The sequence below is a fragment of the Pelodiscus sinensis genome, chromosome 1 (genome assembly GCF_049634645.1).
Source record: "Pelodiscus sinensis isolate JC-2024 chromosome 1, ASM4963464v1, whole genome shotgun sequence".
NCBI lineage: Eukaryota > Metazoa > Chordata > Testudines > Trionychidae > Pelodiscus > Pelodiscus sinensis.
Genome location: NC_134711.1, coordinates 156,901,350 through 156,920,630, shown reverse-complemented (window position 1 = coordinate 156,920,630; position 19,281 = coordinate 156,901,350). Strand labels below are relative to the sequence as shown.

Below are 19,281 nucleotides of genomic sequence, written 5' to 3'. Positions count from 1 at the left end.
AAACAACAACTAAAACACATGTAAAATAGTATCACAAAAATAATTTAATGCATAAGATGAAGTTTAGTCGTTTTCTAAAATATAGTTTACAGATATTTAAAAAACAGTAATTATTTCCCATATACATATCTCCTACTGTAATGCCATAATGTTTTCTAAGATGAATCTTTGTGTAAAAATATATTAAAATTCACATTTCAGTATAAATCTCTGAACTTCAAAACTGAGAATAATGCATTCCAGGAAGTTGCACTTCCATCGTATAATGGTGAAGTTCTCTCTTCAGCCCACACAAGTTATAAAATTCATAGTTAAGTTTCTCCTTAATTTTTCTGCCATTTGCAAATGCAGTATTACTTTCATTACTAATGTGACATGCTTAGAAGCAAGGAATTTGCCTGAGCTGAGTACTGGCCAATTCAGTCCAGTGCTTTGAAAATACTGGTTACAATTGTTGGCTCATTCTGAAGGCCAACACCCCCCCTCGCAACTCCAGTCACATATGGTGCCTGTGTGTAGAATATTGGTGAGTATTTCCTCACTCCTGCAGACAATCAGGATATGGACTCAAAGAAGTTTTAAAACATAGTTGTGTCAAATATTTATCAATCTAACAATTAAACTAACAGCTAGTAAACAGCTATATTGACCCATGAACAAATCCTAAAACATTAGACTGGAATATGTCACAGAAGAGCACATTTATCCTACATACCTTTGGGGTACAGGAGTCCTAAGTTTACTTTACTCATGTCAATAATTCCATGGAATGGAGTGGAAATACATGTGCATAAGTTTTTATAGGGCTAGACCCTGGAACAATAATACAGCATCGTAAGTGTGCTTGGCACTTTACTATACCAGTAAAGACGACATCCCTGCTCCAAAAGTGCATACAGTTGATCTAAATTAAAGACAAGAAACAGGAGCAGATGTCTCCACAGGGAGGGAGAGCAAAGGGGAAGGATGAACAAGAGAACAAGAAAGAAGTATCTGGAAGAGACTAATGCAAGTGTTTGAAGGCCATTTAAAATATCAGGAAAATAGTCAAGTATTTAAGTGGGTACAGTTTGCAAGAAATGGGTTTTTGGAGAGATTTCAGGTTGAGAGATGAAGTATGGTAGATTCAGTCAGCACGAGAGAAGTCAGAAGGGGAATATGGGAAACAAAAAGCAAGGGAGCAACGGCATGGATAACTTGTCATGAGCAAAGAGGAGAATGTGACTGGCAGGAGATTGGGAAGAGCGGAGTGTTAGAAAAGGGCTAGATTATGGAGGGTTTTGGAGGAAAGAAAAAGGTCTGGGTTCAGTTAATAAAGGCAATGTAAAACCAATGGCAGGGTTGCAAAAGCAAATGAACATGATCAGCATCAGGTAAGTTACATGATTTTTGACAACAGAGCTTCATGTGGATTGGACAAGGTAGAGTGGGCATCAGGACTGCAGTGATGAAGGAGACTGCTGCATTCCAAGTGAAAACAGGGGTGATAAATAGATCACATTTGCTACATATATTCTTGCATTGCATCAAGTGTTCACAATACAGCCGTATTTTTTCAGAAATGTTTCAAAAATAATGAAGTTAATTCTCCTTCTTCGGGGCTGTCAATAGACACAGGAAGCCCATGTCTTCAAACAGCTGTGATAACCTAGGAGTCTTTCCGCTATTACTCTGAAACACAAAACAAGACATTATAAAAAATAATTAAAATGCAATGCTAAACTATTTCAACACACATTTCTTAACTATTTTGTGTTTTTCCCCATTCACTCCCTTACTATATGAAAAATGAAGTATGCAATGTGAGATCTAAAATTACAGCACAAATTGTTGGATTTCTGTCCCATGCTTAGACAGCTGGACTCTTGCAACTAATGTGCGAGGCTTCTTTACACATGTTATTTGGAATGATTTAATCTGAGATTTTTGAAAGCATGCAAGGGTGCCCAACTACTTTAAGTGAGATTTGGGCATTGAACTTTCTCCTTTGAGACATCCAGACCAAAGGAACTAGTGGTTTGAGGTTTTATGACCTTGTTAGGAAAAAATAGAGAAAGGGTCTAAAGCACATCCAAATAGACCAAAATGTTTTCAGAGTCTGGTTTGTATTTCCTTTCTGAGAAGTATTTTTAGAGTCTTTTTACAACACAGTACTGTTTGCAGTGCTTAGATTAAGGAAGAAAAAACTCCCAACTCTAGGTCTTCAGTCGAACTTTAAAGACAAAGGCTGGTATGTATACTTTGACATTTTGAAAATGGGATAACCATAAGCCAGAGTATAGCTTACTGAGGGGAAGGAGGAAGAAAATCCATACTCACAGTTTTTTTTAAAACCCCCTGATCATAACAGACAATTGCCCCTAGCTCTACCCTGCCCCTATGTACATACAAAGTAATATTATTCTGGCACATTACTTGCTTACAGGGTGAGGGAACCAGATTCATTTCTTTGTAACGAACTATTTTCTTCTTGATCCTTAAGTAAAAAGCACAGTATGTAACCTAACAGCTATTCCTGACTTTTCCACTACGGATTTAACACTCTTTCACAAGCGCCCGAAAGAAGAATCTATATTAGGAAATCTAACGAAGTCTTCATTACTGATAGATGATAAAAACCTTCTGTAACCAGTATTAAAAATATACTGCTCTTTATCTGGCTGGAATTGAAATACTATGAAAAGCTAGATAGGGCAGGCTGGTGAAGCACAATGATCTTTTTTTACAACTGTTTCTGTATCTACTCCATCTAGTACTGAATAAAAATATTTAAAATTGTACATTTACATTAAGTATGGAGTCGGACAATGTTATGAACACTGAATGTTGCTATTTAAGAATATTACTAGTACTTCTATGAGCACAAATATATTAATTGGTAAGTTTCACTGTCCTTCCATAAATACTTCCTTCATTTTAAAGAACATATTCTTTTTCTGGAGACTCATTCTGTTATATATGATGCTTACAACTGAGTGTGAGAAAAGCTGGGTCAAGCCTTAGCTGAGTACATTCTGATTCTTCCTGATCATAGGAATCTTCCTGGTCATAAATATTTTGTCGTAATACATTCATCACGAATTCTGCACTCAATGTGTATTTCAGGAGCTCATCAGGTGCCAGTGGTAAGGAGAACACCAGCTTGTAGACTGCAGTGGCATTTTCGTCACTGAAAAAGAAACAGGCCTTAGCAGGAAGAAGCACAGAATGATTTTAGCATCATCTTTCTTTTGAACTTTAGCATTTAGTTTTTTTTAAAAAAAACATGGCCTAAAGAGAAAACATTAAAAAGAATGGCACACGTAGACTACTATGCTGCCCCTCTTCGGTCCTCAAGAGCAATTACTGTTGACACTTATAAAAGTTGTACATGTAATCTAGATAGAACATGGGGAAGACTTTCAAAAAATACAAACAGGCAGTTAGATGATAAAAATCTCCCTATGTCCATTATTGTGAGCAGAGTCCTACTGTAATCCAAATATGGTAATACCAAGAATGCTGCTGTAACATGACACCTTTATTTTACATAATAGCCCACAGACACAACTGCCTTCCTGGTAACTTATTATCGGATCTTCAATCTAGCAGTATCTGACAACAAGCCAGCCAGTGTTTCTAATCCAACTTCTAGAGCTGATTGAGTAAACCTCTGAATTGGAATGCAATTCAGGAGTCAATTGTATGATTCACTGCTGAAATCACTACATTATTTTCTCTCTCTTTCTTTCTCTCTCCACACACACACACACACACACACACACACACACACACACACACAATTTTTTCCCTTTTATCCCAAAAGGATCACAAGATTCAGTTTATAGAGAATATTGCCTTAGCATGCACCTCTCTGTGATATTTCACCATAACCATCCTCACTCAGTGTAACCCTAAGAAAGAATCACACCAAGATCATTAATGACCCCCTAGCTGAACCTAAGAGGGCTTTTCTCCGTTCTCTCAGCTTTCAGCTGTACCCTGTCTTTCGTGCTATTGATCACGGTATTTGCAAATCCATGTTCTCCTAACTTCCTATTTTTTAATCCTTTTATTGTCATCTTATGTATTCTCTCTTGGCATCCCCATACCACATCTTCTTCACTTCTTCCCTCTTTCAGTAAGTAACTCTACCTCTTTCCACACTTTCCATTCCCATCTCTAGGTGGACAATTCTACAATCTACCTCGCAATTCCTATTCAAATCTCCTCTGTTCAGGGAAAGTCTTAAAACACTGCCGTCAAACTCATCCTAAGTCCTCAGTCTTCTTCCAGTGCCATATAGACATTGACTGCTCCCGTGTCTTCTTCCATCTCCCATGACTGCTGCTTTCTCTTGCCATTTTCAGAAAGTACTGCTACTGCTTACTCTGTACCACAACCAAAATCAGTCCAATCCCTTCCTTTCATTCTTCCATTGCTAAATTTCTTTCCATAGTTTAGCTGTCCAATACCTTCACTAATGTAACCTGAACCTCCAACCCTCACCCCTTCTCTTTTCAATCGATTCAAAATGCTGCTACTTTGCTCATCATCGATTCCTCCTACTCTGAACATGTTGCATAGAAAATGGAAATCAAGTGCAATTTTATTCCTGGTTTTTGTGTGTCTATGTTGTCTACGTTTTTTTACAGCACATGCATCTCATTTTCAAAACAGCTACCAGGCTTTTGGGCACTGTGACCTGATTTTAAAAAAAGGTATTGAGGCAATGCTGTGCTCATTGCATGCATAACTGATGTAGGACCTGAAATTACATTTTCAAAAAGGATTTAGGTACCAAAAGGCCCTTTTGCCTGAAATCCAAAGTGCCTAAAGAGTTTCAGAAAATGAGATTTAGACTCCTAAATTAGTTTGATATTGCAGCACTGAGTGCAAGAATACCTACATACCCTGGAAATATCTGGGCCAAACACATATATTTAAACAAAGTTATGCTGAAACAATTCCAGTTTTCCCATTTCAACAAGTTTGCAATTAAGACCATAAAGGATTGAGCGTCTGGACAATATGTTAGTATACAGAAATCTTCAACAACTCGTTCCATTGGTAGGCAACTTATCCTTTACAAATGTAATAAGATTTAGCTTTAGTGGAAACATAACTTTACTGATCGTAGTGGTTTTTCTCCTGAGAAGGAGTATTTTAGAGTTTTAGAATGTTTTGTTTATCTGTGTGATGGATTCAATTCTGCTAAAGAAATACTTAAAAGACAAAATTCTTCCATTAATTTCCTACCTGAAGGGATCCACTTGAGCAAAGGTAAAATAGCGCCCCAGGGCTGGAGATGAACTGTAGACATCTATTAGCTTGAAGAGAAAATGAAATATTTATTTCATGCCATGCCTTCCAACACCAGTAAAAGAAAATTGGGTAATTTAAGTTTTCAGAATTGGAGAGTGTATGGAACCTTGAGGTCAAGCCCTGGCAGATATATACACAAGGGACTTGTTTTATTTTAAAATCTAATAGTAAAAATAATTTTGTTGTCATTGGGATTTCAATTTATTTTCTCTGTGCCAACTTAGTTTATTTTAAAATATGCAAAATACTTCTTAGTTCATCTGGAAGGATCACTAGGGATTTATCTTAGAGTAGGACCTTAATAGTCTCTACTTTTCCTTTCTGTTGACTGAACTAAAAATTAGGATAGAAAAGTAGGTGATGCCGCCACTTTGACAGCAATAAATAATGGCAGGCCTGCTAGGTAAAACTCATCATATTTCTCAAGCCTTCTGGGATTACAATACAGGTTGGACCTCCCTGATCTGGCATCCTCCGGACCCGAGCGGTCCCAGATGAGGGAGTTTGTTGGACCACAGGAGGTCCTCTGCCACCAGCCTCCTTAGCCTGCCATCCCTCCCCGCCTCTGGCTCCTACAGCACTTCTGCTGGCTGGGTGGAAAGGCTTGCCCAGCCCTATTGCCATAACTGCTGCTCCAGTCAGTGCTGCAGCATGCAGCCCTGGCCCCGCTGCTGAGGCATCAGCCCCAACGCCAGCTAGTACATGGCCCCGATTGGGATGTCAACCTGTCGTGGCCCTAGCTGGGTTGCCGCAGCCTTGGCTCCACTGCCACAGCTCCAAACGGGCTTCCTGCGGGTCTGTTGTGGCTCTGTCTTTACTGCCGGACTGGCATGCAGCCCCCGTCAGGTTGCCACAGCAAAACCCCACTGTTGGGTCAGCAAGCACAAGCTGCCTCGGACCCAGCTGGGTTGCCCGGCTGCCCCTGCCCCACTACCACTTTTGGGCTGCTGATGCCCGACCCCGTTACCACCAGTCTTGCCTTGCCCCTGCAGCTTTCAGCTGCTGGCCATCCTGTCCTGGGGCTCTCTCATTCAGCAATGACTGTGGTCCTGCCAGACCTCGGATGTTGCCGGACGAGAGAGTCCTGATTGAGGGAGGTGCAAAAAGTACCTGAAAGAGCAAGTCTGAGGCTGTGCTCTATCCATGCTGAATAGAGAATAGAATAGAAAATTTGTAGAGTAAATATATAGCAACCAGCTAAGATAAGGAAACTCAAAGCTCATGGTTCAGCAGGATGTCAACAGACCACGCTATAGTGTTAGCTAAAAAATACCAAACGTTTCAACTTAATTTTACTTTATTTTGATGCAAAACAATTCACCAATTGAGGTTGGCTCTAAAGCTTTGCTGACCTTTCAATAAGCCTGCTCAGTCTCTGACGTGTAACAAAATTCAAAACTAGTTGAGCTAGGTGATGAGGAGGTTGAGAGTGTTTTGCATGGCATGCAAGGACATAGTTATTGGACAGGAATTCAACCAGCTGTTATTTATCACTGACTCCAAACACTGGGTCACCTTGGCAGCATGGTCATATGTGGTGGTAGGCAACCAGATTTGAAAGTTGTCTCCATATTACAGGCACTCAAAGTCCATGTTGCCTTTCCAGTTCATGTAGTGGCTGCATCTAAGTGTTGAATAGACCCAGACCCTTCATCTTCTTAGAGATGGACCTCCCACAGGCTAGGGGTGGTACAGGAGAGGAGCCACATGTGCATAGAGGAAGGGGAGTTTCACATGGCTGGTTAAGCACTTGTGTCCCTCCCCAGGAGTTGCCTCTTCCTAGCTATATGGGTTGAACTAGAGACTACCAGTGAGAGCTTAGGTAGGAAAATCATTATTGCCTAGGAAACCTCTCAGAAAAGTAGCGTAGTGTGGAAAGTTGTGCATATCCTACTGAGATACCATTGACAATAAACAGATTCTCAGTGAGCCAGACAGTCAAGTAAACCTATGTGTAGGATGATCACTGTGTTGCCTTGACATGATGGAGGGATTCAGTATAGACAATGCACATTCTCATGGCTCTTCCCTGAACCCTCTCATATTTCTCAATATCTTCCTTGAACTGTGGGTATCAGAATTGGATATACTATTCCAGCAGCAATCCCATCCGTTCCATATACAGAAAATAAAAATAACATCTCCACTCTTACATTACATTCTCCTGTTCACGCACCCAAGGATCAAAGTAGCCTTTTGGCCAGCAAGTTGCACTTTGGAAGCACATGGTCAGCTGATTATTTACTGTAACCCCCTAAACTTTTTTGGAATCATTGCTTCCCAAGATAGAACATCTCTCAACTGTCTAATATGGCCTGAATTCTTTGTTCCTAGATGGATACATTTATATTTATTCATAATAAAACTCAAATCACCTGCTTCCGCCCCACTTAACAAGCAATACAGATCATTCTGAATCAGTGACTTGCCCTCTTCATTATTTACCACTCTCTCAATTTGTGTGTCACTTGCAAATCTTAATCAGTTATGATTTTGTGTTTTCCTTCATTTATTAATAAAAATGTTTGACTAGCATGGGGCCTAAGTCTAAGCACATTACATCAACACTATGATCATGGTCAAGTATATTTGTAATCTCATAAAAAAACTGAAATAGTTTAAACGTCAGACTGACAGGTCTACATTTAATTGGGTTGTACTGTTTACCCTTTTTAAAGAGTGGCATACTAGCAGCTTTATTTCAGTCTTTTGAAACTTCCCCCCGGTGTTCCAAGATTTACAAAAAACAAAACAAAAAAAACAAAAAAAACAAACAAACAAATATCAATGGTTCTGTGAGCACCTTAGCCAGCTCTTTTAAAACTCTTGGGTGCAAGTTACCTGGACATGCTGACTTTAAAAGTGTCTAATTTTAGTAGCTGCCATTTACCCAAGATACTAGTGGAATGGAAAGAATGCTGTTATTTAACTCTTATTCACCCCTAAATGTCTTCTAAGAGTCCAGTAAGCAGTGGAAGTGTTAGTAATGCTGCTAGACAACATTGGCTTCATGTGGTTCAGCACCAGTCAGGTCCCAAGGGTACCAGACTAGAGAGGTTCAACCTGTAGTAACAGATCAATATCCATGTTCGGATTCTTTTGTTCTTAATAGTCTAAAAAAACTCCTTCTTGTCCTTACTTATGTGCTAACCATAAGCCCAGGTTTATCGGGTAGTCAACTAAATCGACTACTCTTTTGCATCCTTATTTTTAACCAGTATGACCTTCTTCCTCAAATCATAGGCCTTGTGCCTTTTTGAGTGCCTAGTAAAGTATTCTGAAACAACTAGCCAATTAGCCCGTCATAAGACGGGATTTTCAGGTCTCTCCTCCTCGTTGGTTTTCTCTCCTGAGCCTCCAGTCTGTCTCTCTCGCTCTCTCTCCTTCTCCTACTACCTCCCCCCCTCTCTCTTAGCTCTTCTTTGCCTCCTGCCTCTCTCTCCCCGTCTCTCTCTTGCTCTTCTCCTCCCCCTCCTGCCTCTCACTCAGGGGACCGCGGAGTCCAAACGGTCGCTTGCACCATTTGCTCCCATTTGGCGGCCTGGCTGAGCGGTGCAGAAGTCAGCCGAGTGCCACAGTGGGAGGCGAAGGGGGGCAGTGACGTTCATGGCCAGGGGGTGGGGTCTGGAGCCGCTGTCATGCCGCACGTCACCACCTCGCCCCCCTTTGCCTCCCACCGTGGCGCTTGGCTGACTTCTGCACCGCTCAGCTGGGCTGCTGCGGGGCTGCCATATGGGCTTCCCCGTGGTGACCTGACTGAGCAACGCAGAAGTCAGCCGAGTGCCCCGGCAGGAGGCGAAGGGAGGCAAGACAGTGACGTACATGGCCAGGCCCCACCCCCTGGGCATGTACGTCACCGCCCCACCCCCTTTCCCCTTCTGCCGTGGCACTTGGTTGACTTCTGCGCCGCTCTGCCGGGCCACCACGGGTGAGCAAGCGGCACAAGCAGCCGTTTGGGCCCTGCACTCCACATGCAGCACAGGCCACCCAGAGGGAACAGCCAGCATTTCAGCGTTACAGACCCTCAGACACAGGGCTACTATATATGATTCCCAACTATCATTCAAATTTTTTGATTCAATTATTCATCGCAGAGATAAAATTGAGAACATTTGTCCCAAGCAAATAGCATGAATGAAAGTTCAATGTCAGTATAAATTAACGAAAGCAAACATCCAATAAGCATTGTGGTCAGGACCAGTTAAATGAAAGCGCTATCATAATTACCCTGTTAGTAAGAGCTTCAGAAGAATCCAGTTGAGTAGCACACTTTATTTTTAGTGTTCCAGAAAAATTGCGGTAATTTCCACTTGATACTGATTCATGATCCCAGTATTCATCTTCATCGGTGTAAACCACTGAAATTTAACACACATAAGATGACACTCCACTTGACTGCTAGAAAAAGTTCATCATTATCCAACGAGCAGCTCTCTGAGTGCGGTTAATGGACCAGTGCCATAGGGGCAGTGAAACTGACACAGTCAGAGTGACAATATATTGGTTAGTGCTCCGACAAAATATTTCCTGTCATTTGTAGGCCCAACCTATTTCCAGGGACATTTTGAGTGGCTGAACTCAAGGGAACTTATGTCTCTATGCAGCCTCCGTGACTGCTTTGTCAACTGTTTCTTAAATGAAAGTCAAGCCACAGTGAAAACCAGAGGGGTAGGAAGCACAAAGGGTCACAAGAGCAACATGTAAGTTACCTGAAGAAGTTTGAGCATTTGGTTGTGCAAGTACCACTCTGATTATTATTAGGAAGGCTGACCTCCAAGCAGAGCTAATAAATTGCCCCAATACAAGCTATCAGGATATAAACAATGCTGCACCCATTGCATGAGTGCAGACATGATTTTCATCTTCTCTTTGATCCCATCTTAGTATTATTTTCTGATCAAATCATGCTCTGCAACTGCCATAGGGAAGAAATGGAGTCAGGTTGTGGAGCTGGCCACCAGAGAATCTTAGCGTAAGAGAAAGCCCAGAGTATCACGGTGTGAGCATCTCTTGTCTAGACTTTATTATTATATTAACAACCTCGGCATTCCTCTATTCAAATCAGTGGACATGTTGCCATTGGCTTCAAGCAGCAATTATCTCTATGGCAAGCTACCAAGCAGATATAATTTAAACAGAAAGAAGATTAATATATTTAAATATATGAGCATCAGCCTTAAGGACTCTGAATGCCTTAACTGAAAATCAGTACCAGACACAACATGCCCATGAAGAAAATTCCTCAAATCCACTGAATACCCGACTGCTGAACCCTGCACTTTCTATAAACCATGACAAAACGCAACAGCCAAACTCCAGACAGGCAGCTGCATGAAAATGAAGGGTACCACAGAGTTCATTTAGTCTGTGAGACACACGTTATCAAAAGTAAAGTACATACCTGAATAAAGAATTAAGCTCATAATAATCACTAGAAGGAGTCCTAGGAAAATTGAAGATATAACCATCCACAGTTTACATTTCCAAATTATTATGTCACCACAAGATCTCCAGTCAGAAGCTTTCCCCTGGTCAGAAAAAGAATGGAAGGAACCGTCTATTAAGAAAATAGGCTAGAAAAAAAAAAGGAAGCTTCTCTTCAGATGTTTTTAGATTACTTAGTCTATAAATAGAGAGAGACAAGAGAATAATGCTTTGACAAGATACTGCATTTTTACTGTGCTTTTCATTCAAGTATTCAAAATACTTTCAGAAGCATTAGGATATATCACTTTAAATAAACTAACGTTAGTTATAATTAATATCAGTCGGTAAACTGACTTACCTTATGGTCACAAAGTGATAGAGCTACTAGTAAAACCTTGCCTGCTTTTGATACTCATCTGCTCTGATAAATGAAGACTGTATCAATAGTATGTTAAATCAATGAGACACCAAGTGGCTGCATACAATTTGGTTGATTATCAAATAAGTTTTCCCTTGGAAATATAGAATTTGCAAACATTTGACTCTAGGCAGTTGCACCTCTTGAGTTTAAACTGTAACTTCAAACGGATTCAGCAAAACTGCTGCAAAAAGATGCGTGAACTCACTTATTGAAATTTCAACCAACCACTCTTACTTTCACTATGTTTAAATCAATTAGGAGTGGGTTTAAGCAAAACCAAAATAAGCCACCACTTAAATCAGAGTCTCTTCACACATGGGATTTTCACCAGTTTCACTAACCCAGTTTAATTAACTTGATGCAAATCTACATCTAGACAAGAGCCAGGTTTTTTGAGCCATTTTAACTGGTGCAAAAAAGCATAAGACCTGAGAGTCTTATGATGGGTTCACAGAAGTCAACAGGGAGGTTAGATCTTGCAGACCTTATAACCTGCGTAATGGAGATTGATGGAGCTTTCAAGGTGTGCAGTTTGGTCCTCTGTTGGTAGTGCGAAGAACTGGAAAAATATATTATTTATGAAAATCATGTGTGATTCCTTTTCCTTATTCAGTTGCATATCAGTGTAGGCCCCAGCCTCCCCCCAGCTTCAGAGTCCCAGAGATTCAGGAAGCAGTGCGGCCTCAGCCTGCCCAAACTCTGAAGGTCTGGAGAGACAGACAGCAGTCATGGCACAGGGGCTAGAGCCCTGATGCACGGAACCCTGACCAGAAAGGCAGCCGCAGCCAAAGTAGTCCCAATGCTGGGAGGACAAGCAGCAGAACCCTAACTTGTCTGCCCCAGTCTCTGGCATCACAACAGCAGGCTTGGGGTGTAGGTTTGGAGGACTCCGGTGGAGCATGGGCAGGGCTAGGTGAGGCAGTTTGGGAAGGCAATGCTTTCCCCTACCTACGATACCTGTCAGCCACGCTGGTTCCCCCAACTCAGAGATGGGGAACAAGAGCTGCCTGAGTTGTGTGTAATGAGGTTAAATGTAGGTAAGAGAAGAGGTATTTACATCTCTTGTTTTAACTCGACCTCTCAGCGCTATGGGTCATCTGAGTGAAATAAATTATGCAAGACATTGTTTTTGTAGCACTGCCAATCCATGTCACAGAATTCCAAGGAAAATCGTATATGTATCATAGTGCTTGGGTAACATCTTCCTAATGATATACAATTCAAGGAGATTAAATTTATGTATGGAGTTTTATTAGGTATATAATGTGGAATTTCTGCATGCAGACTGGCAGCCTGAAACACTTATAAACTTCCTACTCTTGAATCAAAACTAAATATTATACTTGATTATCCACCATAGCTTCAAAGTTTCTTGAACCAAATCATTTTGTTTAGCAAGTGTATAGATTCCTCAAGCTACACAGTTTGCTATCTCTCTAAACCAGACGTATTTATAGAGAAGTTTACAAAAACATTCATACCTATGAAGTTTTTAATTTTCAGTCCACATACCCCTTATATGCAAACACTCACAGTAAATAGTAGAAAGAAATTTTGAGGGGGTTGTTAGGAGATGAGGTAGAAATCACTTTTGTTAACTAGAGCATCACGAATGTTAAGGTGTTGATGTCTGAAAGTTTTTTTTTTTAAAGTCCAGATAGGTTTTCACTTTTTGGGACAGGTTGCAGGAAGTGAGCAAAGGAGAATAGTGAGTAAGGTGCACACATAGGATGTACTATTTTTGGTGAGGCAGTTTGAGAAGGCAATGCTTTCCCCTACTTACAATACCTGCCAGCCATGCTGGTTCCCCCAACTCAGAGATGGGGAACAAGAGCTGCCTGAGTTGTGCTACTGAAACACGAGATTTACAGTGAAATTAATAGGAATTTTATGATTAAAAGAAGAATCAGGGAGTGTCTAGCTTATAATTTAATGCTTGATATTAGTGTATTAAATGATTTCTCACAACACTCTTATGAAGTCAGGAGGCACAATACCCATTTAATGGGCAAAAGAAACTGAGGCAGATACTTGCCCAAGGGCACAGACATGAAAGCTTGGATTTCAACTGAGGTTTGCAGCCTTGTGCTCAGACCATTACAGAATACTGTCTCTGTTAAAAGAAGTGTCACCAGATCTGATGTAAAATTCGCACTCAAATCTCTGATTCCTCCCTACCACTGAACCCTCTTTACTTAGGTAAGAAAACCCTATGTCAATGATGAAGGAGGAAATGTAGCTACTGAAAACAATGAATAATTTTACCGACACTTTGATCTGTGTAGTAGTGTTGATTTCTGTGCAGTAGGAGCCTGGAGTAAAAGAAAGGGAGAGTAACTGTGTTCGAAACAATTTTCAATCACACTTTTGATCATTTTGATAGCTAAATGCCTGATTCGCCAGTGCAGACAGAGATGTACATATCTACACAAAAATTAACCACAGGAGTCAGGTGGGTAAATCCCTAGACTGGGTTTTAGGATGCTGGATTCAATTTAGAAAGCTCCACCAGAAGCTTCCTTTGTGGCCTTTCTTACTGTGTCTGAATTCTACATCAGTAGAATGGAGAAGGTACTTCTTTTCATGTGTTTAGACTAAGCTCTTTGACTAGGAGTAATCTTACGGTATGTATGTGTAACGTGTTCAACACACACATTAATCATCATTAGCACATTGCAAATTACGAGCATGGGCATTATTATTAACAGCTCTATTCTCATTTTAGCCAAGTTAAAGAAACTCACAATCCCAGGAGAGGGATATTGTCACCTGATGTTAATACCCTAGGATAGAGAATTTATATCCGCTATTACTTCTTTTGCTCATACTACACACTTGTAGAGAAGAAGAAGCACTAAGTAGTTTTGGTCCAAAGTTTAGATTGTGGAAAAGGACAACGTTTTTAAAAAGGAAACAAATCCTAATATTAGCAGTAGTGTTTTCCTGGCATTTTAAATTCTTTTATAAATGAAAAACCTTTTAATTTGGATTCCAACATCCCTTTTTAGTGACTGCAATTCATACATTGCAATCAGCATGATAAAGTGAAAGCAAAACTAACAAAAATTACAAATGCTAACGAACAAACAAATTAAAATGGTAAATTAGTTAGATTTTAAATACCCTATTTCAATCAGCTGTCATGAACAGCAGAGGGAAATAAATCTGATTTTTATCTTTGTGTTTTTGACATTTAACTTTAAGTCAACAAAAAAATCTAAATAAATTTTACAGTAAAAGCAACTTACTCCACCAAAATGCTCCTCAGTTATTTCAGTTACTGTGTAATGTTTATGTAACATGCTAATGAACACAAAGTGAATGAATGTGAGTCTTACCTTATTTGCTACAGATGCTTCAGGGTTAAGAGGTATCTTATTATTGTCTGCTTCATTTTCCTCCTCAAGTCCTCTCTCCTCCTGTAATTCAATAACCTGATATTCATGGTCAGGAACACCACCATTCATAACTTCCACTTCTGAAAGAAATTTTGACTTTAAGGCAAAAATCGAGACTTCTCCCTTCTTTCTTGTTTCTGCTGTTATAATGTTGATGACAGGCCAGGGACAAGGTTTGAGATGTCAGCAACCAGGGTCAGCATAACTTACAAGCAAACTGTCTCAGCAACTTGAGTAAACAAGGGAAATCCCATGGAGCTGGGAGCGGACTGGGAGTGTATCCTCTGAAAAAAAAAATTGAATGAGAGAGAAGTACTGATTTGCTTAAGACTTTTGAAACCTAAGTGTTTATTCTCAGGCTGTGTCATACTAGATTTTCCAGTTTGGTTACGTTACTACACCAGCCCTTCACCAACACAAGCAACTAAGTGAACCTGAGGCAACATGGTGGTTGCAGAAGGAACAAAGTCAGCAGAGGAAGTAATTATCTTCATCTCAGAAGAGAAAACAGTGTTTTCAGTCAAGGCAAACAAGCAATATCCTTGTCACTGGTCTAACTAGAATTACAGGACACGTATGTAACACCATACCTGCAAAATACAAAGGAACCAAAGCAAGCTTATATTTATGCAGCACTTCTTCCAAAGAAAAGAAACCAAAAAGTTTAGTAGACAAAGTAAGTCTGAGCATTCAAGTTCAGGTCTGAAGTATCCTTAAACTCTAGAACCCAGGGTCATGGCTTTGTTTCATGTAGCTATCACCTAACCCAGCATCTCCTGGAAAGGTCTCAAAATATTCCTGATGGGATCTGAGCTCCTTTTGCTCTTAATCCACCAGTTCCTAGAAAAGTAGGAAAAGTCAACAGTACACTTTCTGTTGTTAAGATTTGCAATCATTAACCTTGTGTAAGCCTAATGAAAATAGCATTCCAGTTTCAATTACCTTTCAAGGCCAGAGTTTGCCAATGCACTAGCTTCTAAAGTCTGCACCCAGATCTGTACTTGATGGTTGCTTCTCCCTCTCACACACATACTGTACATTCACACACACTCTATATGTAATGGGCTGAACTAAAACCCTGGTGTTGAAGCCACACCCTCGTATGTAATTTTGAGAACTGGATCTGAACTTTGTGGCCAAGAGTCATATCTAAACTGAAACGGTAGGAATGCAATGTCCTTCTGTGGTGAAAATATTCACAGTCTTATCAATATATGGAGTAAAAACAAACTCAAGGTTTGGAAGGTTAAGTACCTCTCAATTTCACTTTATTTAAATCCATTGATTTGAACTCATCTACAGCTTAAAGGCTGTGACTGCAGTTCTGAGCGCATTACTTCATTTCAGCAGTCCTGTCAAACTAGTAAATAGTCATCCCATTTTATTAAAAAGGAAAAAGTGAATGAAAATTCAAGAAAAAAATACATTAGTCAAATACTTTTAGAATTTTAATATATTTAGAGGTTAGGATAGTGATTTTACATTCAATAAAAATTGGAATTAGCATCACACACTTTACTGAGATAATTATATTTAAAAATGAGTCTTAAATACAAGAATGATGTAACATGCGGACAATAATAAAATTCATTCCTGTACCTACATGTAATTTACAGAATGCCTTCCCCCGACATACTGTACAATGAGTCAGACTGAGTTAAAAATAAATGAAGGTAATATTGCCAATCTCAGGAGAGATTACAAATAATTAGACGGAGTCAAAATATGAGGAATTTTAAAAAAGATTGCATAATGGTTTCAGTCTTTGACTACTCCCCTGCCCCCACACACACTTTCAAGAACAAGAGCATGAGAAAAAACGAGACAGGGAGTTTCACAATTACCTTACCCACTTTCCTAAATGTGTTACGTAAGCTGATTGTGACTGCTGCTGCAGGAACTCTTATCCTCGTATCAGCCCAAGCCCTGCTCAGTAATTCATTCTGCCCCCAGCCTCTGAATCACATCTGTTCCCTCAGTTGATACCAGTTGTATCCCTGGCAGACTTTGCTCTTAAGTTCAACCCAGCCATTGCTCTGTTCCTCTGTGGGTTCTTCATCACCCTCACCCAAGGGTGGGGTGGCTTCAAAGGGGTACCCCTTGCCACTTTCAGGTTGGAGGGAAAGCTTCAGCCTCCCCACCCCGTTCACATTTTACATGCCCCAATGCCAGGTGCTGCAGAAGGAAGGGAAGAAAAGCAGTGGAATAGCCTTGAACTTGCCTTTCTGCTCCCTCCTCCCCATGACCTCTTATCAGAATGGCTTTGGGTTGCCACAGAGGGGATGAAGGAGGAGGAAACAGCGCACTGCCTTCAGAAGCTCTGGTTGGCTGCCCACTCCCTTTGCCCACCTCCTGGGGAAGAGTAGTCACTCAGAAGGCTCAAAATATACTAGAGGGCTTGAGCTACTTGCATCTGTAAGACTGGCTCCATCCCAGCCAAAATCCCATCACGCATGACCAAAAAAAAAAAAAAAATCACAAGAGCTGGCTGCACTGTGAGGGGCATGTTCATATCACCCAACCATGCGTGTGTTTTTAAGCAGGGCAGGGACTGGAATCCAAGTCGTCAACTACCATATCATGTTACCTCAGGTCTGAAAACCTAAAACAACAAGATATTGACATACGTTCCATTAATTTTAATGATACATTTGCTTCAATCCTCTAGACAACTATGGAAGGCTCAGTCTGGGTCTATCTACTGAGAGGAGGAAAAACCCTTGTGATCAATCTGCAGAGCAGGAAACGACCATTTCTATCAACTCTCCCCTCCCCAATCTAGGACTCTCTGGGATGGACATTGAGATTCATCCCTTCCCACTGGCCAATAGGGAGAAGTGGCAGCAACTATGAGAGACAATGAAGCAGCAAATAATCTGGTACTTGGGGAAGTGACAACCGCATAGTAGGGAAGAAGCAGCAGGGAAGCTGCCTGAACACCATTGCCTGGCAGCTTCCCTCTGCAGAGCAGGCCACAGCTGGATCTGGGAAACCATATATGGAGCAGGGTGTGATGACCAGATGTTGCAGCCAGGCTCTGGATGCGGCAGAGACTGGGCAGGGAACCAGCGTAAAGGGGTTCTAATAAGTCACACTACTCCCTGATCCTGGCCTGGACAACTAGACAGTCCTATTAGCATTTAATAAGGAACTGCACTGGAGAACGTACCCTAAACACTTTGCCTGAAAAGCCATTTAGTAAGCCCAAATAAGAACCACATTTTTTCCCACTGTTGAAGCCACTGAACCAAGAGCATTTGCAACCTTTCCTCTAAGCTAGTAAAATTCCCCTTGCATTTTCTCCAAGTATCTGAGGGGTTATTAGGATAAATCAGGGCTAGCCTCCCAGTGTATTGAATCACTTTCAGCCTTGCCTCCCAGTGTATACCCGATACACTGCGAGGGCCTCCGAGGTTTTATGTACCATCAACCTGAGCAGATAGAATAATTACAGAGTAACAACTACTGTAGATCCAGGTGTACTTCAAGCTGTTTTGACTGCAACATATACTATCCAAAAGTACAGATTCTTATTAAAATGTACTCTAATCTTTGGGGTTTCAAATATCATGCAGTAAAGCTCCTGTCTCTCTCTGTGTAAGAGATAATTCATGATAAGCCTCTTATTAGTGTCTCATATCCACAAGAGTTAATTTGAATAAGGCTAATACCATAGTAGTCAGCAACAAGCCCGCCGACGGGGGAAGGGGACAGAGCAGTTAACTGCCTCAGAGCCCAGCAATTCAAAAGTGCCCAGGGCTCCCAGCTCACACTTCTGAGGCAGCAGCCAGAGCCCAAGTCCTTTAAACCGCTGCTGCGGTGTCAGAAAACATGCTCCAGGCGGCACTAAGAGCTGGTAGGAGGGTTGGCACAATCCAGGGGGTGCTGAGGGCTGGCTGCCCCAGCACCCCACTTCTGCCCGAGGCCCTGCCCTGCCTGGAAGCATGGAGCTGGGCCACTGCCATCACCACGCCAAGGGGCCTCGGAAGACTGTCAGCCCCCCTGTCAGCTCATGAGACTATACTGAGGTTATATAGTGTAACATTTGATAGTGGCAAGGGAGCTTGAGCATGTAGGTTTTCGTTCGGACCAGAAAGAAAAAAAATTCTCTCACCATCTTCCTTTAACTGAACCGAGCTCTTCTTAATACACTCAGGATTTTTTCCTGTTCTAAAATACTATCCCTCTGAAGACACCAACAATGGTATTTCAGTCCTGGAATGATTAGGGTCTGAACTTCAGGTTCAATGTGACTGACTTGTGCTACACTACTGATGGAATTTGATCTTATGTTTGTCTTTACCGGCCCAGAGAGGATCATGAAAATGGAAGGGCCATGGCAGCTTAGTGTTATCTTTGATCTTGAATGCCAAACACCCTCTCTGCTAGTAAGCTTAACAAAGAAAGGGCACTTGGCTACCAGAATGCGAGTGCCTACATCACAAACCTGAGCTATGTTTTTGGCCTCTCCTGACTATCAAATCTGTATTAAGATAGAGCAACCTGAGGGCTCCTATAAAACACAATACAGGAGGAAGCAGTTCTCCATAGCAGCACTGTGACCAAAAACTTTTAACCCACTTTTGCATACCACCCTGACTTGTAGTGTATGTATTTTGACCAGATATGAAAAGACCACCCTTGATCCCATTTGAAACCCAAACACACTGCATAAAGTGTGCATGTATATACATATTTATGTATGCTAGGGCTGGAGAGGAATTATCCAAG

General features: G+C 41.1%; 1 protein-coding gene across 2 annotated transcripts; it reads right to left on the bottom strand.

Moving 5' to 3' along the window:
* Positions 1-32: 32 nt before the first annotated feature.
* Positions 33-15,614, bottom strand: C1H3orf52 (chromosome 1 C3orf52 homolog). Of its 2 annotated transcripts, none has more exons than XM_075908566.1 (8): positions 15,493-15,614; positions 14,761-14,834; positions 14,491-14,630; positions 10,706-10,832; positions 9,532-9,662; positions 5,239-5,309; positions 2,970-3,169; positions 33-1,671 (listed from the first exon to the last, which is right to left on the bottom strand). In XM_075908566.1, coding segments are annotated over exons 3-8 (660 nt in total). In that variant the 5' UTR covers positions 14,620-14,630; positions 14,761-14,834; positions 15,493-15,614; the 3' UTR covers positions 33-1,669. The 2 variants fall into 2 exon arrangements, with proteins under 2 accessions (XP_075764681.1, XP_075764687.1); XM_075908572.1 differs by lacking the exon at positions 15,493-15,614 and adding an exon at positions 15,141-15,483.
* Positions 15,615-19,281: the final 3,667 nt, after the last annotated feature.